This window comes from Labeo rohita, chromosome 19, assembly GCF_022985175.1.
Source record: "Labeo rohita strain BAU-BD-2019 chromosome 19, IGBB_LRoh.1.0, whole genome shotgun sequence".
NCBI classification, from domain to species: Eukaryota; Metazoa; Chordata; class Actinopteri; order Cypriniformes; family Cyprinidae; genus Labeo; species Labeo rohita.
In genome coordinates, this window is record NC_066887.1 from 27444061 (window position 1) to 27453485 (window position 9425).

Sequence of the window (9425 nt, forward strand, 5' to 3'; positions counted from 1 at the left end):
TAGAGGTAGTTTATGTGGGTACTACCTTGGGCCCATGTAGGCAGCCTATATGAGACTGATTGTGTTTGCCCATGTTTTACCCATATGGGTACTATCTTGAGCCCATGTAGCCAACCTATAAAGGACTGATTGTGTATGCCCACGTCTGACCCATATAGTTTGGCAAGAGGGCCCTACACATCTTTCCGTGTTCAGAACCCATACAAAGATTACTTATGTGGGTACTACCTTGGGCCAGTGTAGGCAGCCTATATGGGATTAATTGTGTTCGCCCATGTCTAACCCATTTGTTAAACCCATATGGGCCCCATTTGTGTTGCCCATTTCAAGCCCAAGCACTCATTTCCCATTTGTGACCCAACTAGGTCCCACATAGGGAGCCCATCTGTTTTTGCCCATGTGGGACCTACTTAGCTGACCCAAGTGGGCCCCAGATAAGATGCCTATTTTGGGACCATGCCCACTTGGTACCCATGTAGACCCAGCAGAAACCATGTGGGGCCCACATATACATGTTGGCTGGGTACTTTGCTAAACCAAAGTGAGTATTGAAGTTTAGCAACATGGACAATCTCATGAGAATTCGTATCTATTTTATGTAAAACGGGGTTCTACAAAACGTACAGTTACTAATGTTTGCATAGACACTGAAATATACTTTTGCTTACAGCATCTAAGGCAATGAAATCGCGGCATTAACATTTTTATTATATTTGTTGTCATACCAAGGCAATATGTTTTCAAATGCATATATTAAATTAATTTACTCATTTACTTAATATGAAAAAAATAACATTTCGATCGGTTCTGTGTGATTTCTGCTGTCAACTCATTTCGAAGAATACTACAAACCCTTAAAATTAATAAAATTTTTGCAATTATTTAACCATTTTTATGAAATATTTATTTTGTTTGCCGTGGGACATAAAGCAACATTTGCTCTCCAAAATGCTGTGACTGATAAATAGAACCATAAACACAACAAAAACGCAACATAACAGTTTTAACATCAGTCAGTTTTATTTGTGCTTTGTAATCCAAGTCGTCTGAATTCATACAACTGCGAGTAACAAATCCAAATTCAACCCTTTATTTATGCGATCTTCATTCACCCTCAGCAACGACCGTATAAACATCAAAGCCCGCACTGATCGAACGCTCATTGGTCCTCGCCTGCTTCGTCACAGATTGCGACAGCAGTGTTTCTGTCTAGGCGGGTTTGAATGATGCACGCTTTCACAAAGTGAATCTGGAGCATAGTCTGGATAATATTTTTAGCGATTAAAAACTTAGATTGTGCTCTGTACCTCACACTAAACTATTGTATTTCATCTGCGGCGGCAACGCAGCATCATTTGGACTACTTTTGGTAATGTTTTTGACATTTTTGCAGTAAATTATTGGGATTGCACTTGTCTGTCATGGTTGTATTTATAGCCTAACGTTACTGTAATGGCTGTGGTTAGTGTAAAGGTAGAAGTGAGATTAGCGTACCAAAATATTTTTTGTAATCCTATTTTGTTACTAAAATGCTTCTTGCATATTTCTGTCTATTACGTTTCATATGTTTTTATATTCGCTATTATATGGGTATGTTTGGGTTTAGGGGTAGGTTAAGGGGTCTAAAAATCAAAATTGCTTATCAATAACCTGTGTGTGTGTGTATATATATATATATATATATATATATATATATAATGTAAAATATTATTTTTTTTTTCACTTTTCACAACGTTTGTGGGTCAGAATGTTTGTTTCTTTTCTGTCGTTGTTCTAATAATGTAAGTTATGAATTAATTAATTACATTTTTACAGTTGTCTTTTATTTTTGCGCCCGTTTTGTCTTTCCTTTTGATTAGTAACGAACACTATACTGTAGTGAATGCAATGTTTTCATACTGTGCCCTTTTCTGTGCTTTCCAGACCTGGCCATGTACCCTGCCCTCTTCATACCGGTTGTCATGATGTCATTACAGAAAAAAGGGTTTTCAAATTTGCAGCAGCTGACAGGCCAGAAAAAGGGATCATTGTCACATTATAATGTGATACATTACCAGTTAGAAGTTTTTGAACAGTAAGATTTTTAATGTTTTTATAAAGAAGTCTCTTCTACTCACCAAGCCTGCCTTTATTTGATCGAAAGCACAGCAAAAACAGTAACATTTTGAAATATTTTTACTATTTAGAATAACTTTTTTTTAATTTAAATATATTTTAAAATCTAATTTATTCCTGTGATTTCAAAGCTGCATTTTTGCACCTTTACTCTAGTCACATGATACTTCAAAAATCATTCTAATATTCTGATTTGCTGCTCAAAAAACATTTATTATAATTATTATGTCAAAAACAGCAGAGTATATTTTTTTGTTTCAGTATTTATTTAAAAAGGATATCTTTTGTAACTTTATAAATGTCTTTATCATCTCTTTTGATCAATTTATGGAGCATCTTTGCTAAATGATTGTGATTAATTTCTTTAATTCTTTCCAAAAAAAAAATAAAAATACTGATGCCAAGCTTTTGAATGATACAATGACAATGGTGATCTTTGGATCTTTTGGATTCTATTCATCAAATGATCCTGAAAAAAATTTACTCAACTGTTTTAATTATTTATAATAATAATAATAATAATAATAATAATAATAATAATAAATGTTTCTTGAGCAGCAAATCAGCATATTAGAATGATTTCTGAAGGATCATGTGACACCGAAGACTGGAGTAATCCTGAAAATGTAGCTGAAAAAAAAATTAATTTTTAATTTAAAATATATTAATTTTTATATTAATTAATTAATTTATATATATATATATATATTTTCTTTTAATTAATTTTAAAATATATTCAAATAGAAAGCAGTTATTTTAAATAGTAAAACTATTTCACAGTATTACTGCTTTTGCTGTACTTTGAATCAAATAAATGCAGGCTTGGTGAGACTTCTTTAAAAAACTATTAATAATCTTACTGTTCTAAAACTTTTAACTGGTAGTGTAAGTTCATAGTTTTAACAAGATGGGTTTTTTTTCACCTTATAAAAATATTTTTTGTTACTAGGATATAAAAAAAAATATTTTAGGGCAGGAAACTGTTCTATACAACTATGTTAAACCCACGCATGAAGTATAGAAGTAATCAAAGTGTGTATATCGTGTATGAAAAAAATAATGTGTATTAAAAAATGTTAAAGTTGCACACAGAAAAGTAAAAATAAATAAATAAATCTCAAGATACACACATGTGGGAATAAATATATTAAATAAACTTAAAAATAAATGAATACATTAATTAAATATTAAAATAAATTAAAGAAAACAATAAATGTTAAAAAATAAACAGAAAATAATCAAAGAAAAAAATAAGAAAAATAATAATAAATAAAATTAATTCAGGACAAAATTTTATTACAAGTGAATTTTATTTGTTTCATCAAATCATTTGCTCCTTAATTTATTTTTCTATTTCATTTATTTATTTATTTATTCATTCATTTATTTACGGTACTATGCAAAAGTCTTAGGCCAGTAGTATTTTCAACAACAAAAAAATAGTTTTAAGTCTGTTATTTCTATCTTTTGCTGTAGTGTGTCAGTGTTAATATCAGTTCACATTTCCAAACATTAATTTTGCCATTAATTGTAATAATCTAGTGAGATTTTTGTTTGCACAATGAGTCTGACAACAGCCAGTGCTCCACACAGAGATCTGATTTCATCATGATCCAGTCTGTCTGGAATGATACGAAGAAACAGAACAAACAGAGACGGACTAAATCGAGAAGAACTGTGGCAACATCTCCAAGACACACAAAGAAACCTACCAGCAAAGCTACCTGAAAAACTATGCTCAAGTGCACTTAGGGCAAAAGCAGCTTTAGACACAAAGGATGGTCACAACAAATGTTGATTTAATTTAGTTAATAGAAGTTAATTAATAAATGAAATCTATTTATGACATTATTTTTGACATCATCCTAAAAGGCATTTTTACACAAGTGCCTAAAACTTTTAACAGTACTGTAGCTCTGTAGGTAGGTCTCTTGAAGCATCTTGGAGACGTTGCCTCAGTTTTTTTCTGTTTATTCATTTAATTCCAGACAGACTGGATAATGTGATACAGTTGTGCTCATAAGTTTACATACCACTTGCAGTATATGCAAAATACAAGGGCTCATGAAAATTGTGTGGTATTTTGTATTTAGTACTGTGCTGAATAAGCTATTTCACATAACATGTTTATAAATATACTCTACGAGACAAAATGATAACTGAATTTATAAAAATGACCCCATTCAAAAGTTTACATACCCTAGAACCTTAATACTGTTTTCTGGATGTTTTAATGTTTTGTGATAGTTGTTCATCAGTCCCTTGTTTGTCCTGAGCAGTTCAACTGCCTCCTGTTTTTCAGAAAAATCCTTCAGCTCCTACACATTTTTTGGTTTCCCAGCATCTTCTGCATATGTGATGCATACGTGACGATTTTGAGATCCATCTTTTTACACTATGGACAACTGGAGGACTCATTCATAACTATTACAAAAGTTGAACATATTTACTGATGCTCAAGAAGGAAACGATGCATTAAGAGCCAGAGGGTGTAAGCTTTTGAACAGGATGATGATCTGTGTATATATATATATATTTATTTTGTTTAAAGATCATATTTTTTATTTAGTACTGCACTTCAAAAGCTACATAAATAATTACATGTTTTCCAGAAGACAAAATAAGTACAATTTACCCTAATCATCCATTTCAAAATGTTTTCACCCCAGGCTCTTAATGTTTTGTGCTTCCTTCTTAAGCAGTATTTTTGTAATAGTATGTATTAGTTCCTCAGTTGTCCTCAGTATGAAAAGATGGATCTCAAAATTGCAGTCACTGTTGGAAAGAGTTCACATTTGCAGAAAATGCTGGAAAACCAAAGAATGTGAAGGACCTGAAGGATTTTTCTGAAGAACAGCAGGCAGTTGAACTGTTCAGGACAATCAAGAGACTCATGAACAACTATCACAAAACATAAAAACAGTTGTGGATCACCAAGGAAACAACATACAGTATTAAGATTCAAGGGCATGTAAACTTTTGAATGGAGTAATTTTTATAAATTCAGTTATTCTTTTGTCTTGTGAAGTATATGTAAACATCTGTTATGTGAAATTGCTTATTCAGGACAGTACTATATACAAAATAACATGATCTCTCGTATTTTGTTAAAATTCTTAACATTTTGCTTATTTTGCAAGTGGTATGTAAACTTATGTGCACAACTGTATATATTGGTCATCTATACTTATACACTTATATTATAAGTGTGATTAAAAGCAATTAAAAAGTAATTGAAGTGATTGCTAAATATTGTTATTTATACTTTTTTCAGTCAGCTGAAGAACAACTTGGGGCATCTCCTGAAAACAGAGACAGTGACTCACACACACACAGACACACACACTGAATATATAATTAATGTAAATCAATATGTTCTTGTTACTTGTTCTTGTTTCCCATTATTTGGACACATTTTGATGCTTTACTGTGGAAATTGTCATGTCAATAAAGCCAATTTGAAAATAATTGAATTGACTGATAGTTTCCTGTATTGTGTTACTAAAGGTTCTGAAAACATTCAGTAAATGTGAAGGAAGGACCTAAATAGGACCAAAAAAACATTCTAGGTTGCTCCTGCAAATGTTATGAGAATGTAGTGTAGAGACCAATAGGGAACTTCCTATAGTAATACTCCACTAAACGTCCCAAGAACGTCCTGAATGTTCTGTGACGGTCCTCCAAATAACATCCCCCAAACCTTTAAAGAACTCCACATCGTGACCGTCTTGGAACGTCCTGGGAACGTTACTAGGTGACGTCCTTGATACCAGCGTGGATGTTCTGACAACGTTTTGGGAACGTCACATTTCCAAAAAAATATGGTCCCCTAAATGTCCCAAGAACGTCCTGAATGTTCTGTGAAGGTCCTCCAAATAACATCCCCCAAACCTTTAAAGAACTCCACATCGTGACCGTCTCAGAACGTTATGGGGACGTTACTAGGCAACGTCCTTGACACCAATGGGGATGTTCTGAGGACGTTCTGGGAACGTAAAATTTCTAGCGGGAATTTATTTACGTAGGTATATTATGTCACAATTCTCTACATTTCACCTGTGTGTGAAGACGCTGCAGGCTTTGTATTTAATCATTTGTAAGTGATGCACACCTGAATATAAGACGTTTTTTACTTCCAGCCTTCATGGACAATTATATATCACTTATAAACAAAATGAATAGTTATTAAGATTGATGTGGTTTGGAATTGGTAAAATGTGCTTGGAAAAAAAAATATCACCAGAAAGTCAATGTACCTAATAATTGATTTTGTTGTGAATGTATAAAGCAAACTGCTTTGTCAGAATGTGGGGCATTTTACACCACCTGTGGGCCAAAACGTCCCCTTAGTACTAATTTAATTGTAGCCATAAAATGCTAGATAACTACTTAAACAGGCTTTTTGATTTAGCTTTCGGAAAAATTGGTTTTAAAATGCAGAAATAAGCACCAGCGATTAGGTTATGTAGTTTGTCCTTGTAAAAGCTTGGCATTACAAAATTACTGTCTACTGTCATTGTGTGGTAAAGAGCAGCTGTTGTGACCTTCAGTGGACAATAACATTAGAAGTGTTTGATGTGACAAAAACACTACAGAGACTAATATCATTCTGCATGATTTAAGAGCATTTATTTGTTTTGCTTTACTACACAGTGGTCAAAGAAATAACAGTGTGAGAATTACAAAAAAATCTGTTGTCATTATCCTATCAAGCCACCTAACATTTAGACAAGCTCAACTGTGCATGAATTTTCAGCATCATTTAGCTGCATAATTACATCTAAGGTGACGCTGGAGTTTTTTTAAATAAGGACCACAGTGGTTCTTGCTTCTTGTCTTCAATAGGTCGATTTGTCGCATTGAAAAAAGAGAAGCATTTGTCGTTGAACAGTTTGGTTCCTGCACCATATTGTTTCTGCAAAAATGTTTGTAATGTTTCCAGGGGTTTTGCATTGATGTTTGCAATGTTGCGCTCTTTGTTTTCAGCCCAGTGGCCCTGGGATAGCCATGTTTCACTTTTAGTGTCAAAGCAGCAAAACACTGTCCACATACTTGAGGGAATGTTAACTCTGTCATTCAAGAATTTGTCTGGGCTCGGCACAGCTCCTGTCAGCACATACGCCAATATATTTTCACGGTTGTTTTTGTCACGGCAGTGAGAGTGCATGATACTTCTAAAATTTTCCTCCACAAGTCTCCAACTATGATTTTTAAAGCTGGCACACTGTGGCACAGCATTGGTCAGTGTGAATGTAGATTCAGCAGTGATTTCATCAGCTGCATGACTGTTGGGAAATAAGCAACCTGGAGTTAGGTTCTGCGTGTTCCGGTAGTCTCCTGTGTTAGTCTGATTGATACACGGTTCTTCACACATTTCAGTATTTAAAGGTTCAAGCTATAGAACACAGAGAGAAAGAGATGAATAGTCAACAGGTCATCATGCAGAACCTTGAGTAAATGAGAAAGTCAACTGTGTAAAACATAAAACCAGATGAATAAAGCCCAGGCAAAATACATTTTTAGAGACACAATAATGAGGTTTCTCTCAAACACAACTGAAAAAATTAACAGTAACAGTAACAAACATCACCTGTGGCTCGATCATCCATGGAATAACTCTCTCTGCAGAATTTCCAGTATACTTGTAGGCTGAGAAAACAGGGATCTTATTTGCTGTGTTATAGAGAGTTGCAAATCTGTAAGCATTTTTATGCTTCTGACAGATTAGTTTGTAGCAACTGTTATCCTGTGAGACTGAATTACGCAGAACGCCAGGAATCACTGGAGGCTGTTCGTTGAAAAAAAACTCGCTGCATGTGCCGAATGAATCTACGACTTCACTCACGATGAGTGGAAAACCCAACACCAGCAGCACAGAGACGACAAACAGATGCATCTTTATCTGAACTCAATCACAAACCAAAACTAAATCTAAATTGGTTACAGAAACGTCAGTATATTTCTACAGAAAAGTCTCAATTCAAATTCGAGCCTCTATGACTGGACAAATTCCCTGTGCGCATTTAAATAGTGCAGCATTAGAGATCACATGATGAAGCCACAGTTTCTAAGAATAAGATTTACGTATATCACACACTGAGTTTAGGTGGTACATTTTCTTTAACACATCTAGCCCACTACAAGCCTGTGCTGCTGTAGGGTCTTGTATTTGGAGTTAGTCCTCTTTAACCAGTTGTGAAGTGCTCTCAAAAAGGCCTGTGTTTGGGTTGACTTGAGATGTAAATAATGGCAAAACTGACTGGCACTACATTCCTACCCACATAAACACAAGAAATCATAGTTTTTGTTTACAAGTTTTGAAAATACACTATCAAAGAAGTTTTCATTCAGCTTCTTTAAAACATTATGATGTGTTTTTCGACAAACAAATCAGACAGGAGTAGAGTCAAGGAAAAGAGTGCAAAAAACTGTCTGAGGAACAAAATGTGTTTGTGGTTGGCCAAACTGAACCAGGATTTCCTTGACAAATTGGTGTTTGTTCTTGAAATTATAGTCATAATTATTAATAGTCTTAATTAACACCGCTCGTACATATCTTTACCACCTATTAACTTTAGTTTGTCAAAATATTACACCCTTTCCTGCTTACTAAGTCCTCCACTATAAAATTTAGCAGTTTACACATGATTTTTCCATGGTTTAGACAGCATAAATTGAGCAATGTATTCAGTAGTACATTAACCGTACAATCCATGCTGTTGTTTACATCCAGTATCTCCAGTATGGCCGCATATCCGGGTAACTGACCAAACCGTGATGTAAGTGCAAACTCTCTATCCACCTTTTTCTTTAACATGGAAGTAAGCCTATGGGTGAGACTTACGTTAGAGGTCTGCGCGGGACTGTTTTTTTTTAGTCCCGCTCCCGCGAGGTTTTATTCCGCACCCACCCGCTCCCGCTATATATTCACTCTTTGTTCACCCGCTGCCCGCTTAGAATAATTTTCTTCCCGACCCGACCGTTCCCGCTAAATTTTTATTTGTTTCCAGAATCTCACATTTAAACCGAAAGACAGAGATAACAAAGAAATTGTAGCTTGTACAACAATTTATTTTATTTTTATTGTTCTTGCCAAGATGCTGTTAATACGGAAATGTGTTGCAAAAAAAAAAAAAAATGTAGAAAAAAATGTACAAATTGTAGCATATTTATTATTTTGATTCAAAATACAAATGTGTAATTTTTTGTCAACACAGTAGCTTAGGAAAAGTGTAGCTGAAAACAAAAATTACATCTGCCATTAAAAATTATAAGCAAAAGAACAAATTCGTTGGCTTGTACCAATTACG

At 34.2% G+C, this 9425-nt stretch overlaps 1 protein-coding gene across 1 annotated transcript; it reads right to left on the bottom strand.

The window, feature by feature from the left end:
* Window positions 1-6758: 6758 nt before the first annotated feature.
* Window positions 6759-9208, bottom strand: LOC127181737 (endonuclease domain-containing 1 protein). The gene is made up of 2 exons (XM_051136636.1): window positions 7706-9208; window positions 6759-7510 (listed from the first exon to the last, which is right to left on the bottom strand). Exons 1-2 carry the CDS (start codon window positions 8009-8011, stop codon window positions 6896-6898), a joined length of 921 nt encoding a protein of 306 aa, XP_050992593.1. The 5' UTR covers window positions 8012-9208; the 3' UTR covers window positions 6759-6895.
* Window positions 9209-9425: the final 217 nt, after the last annotated feature.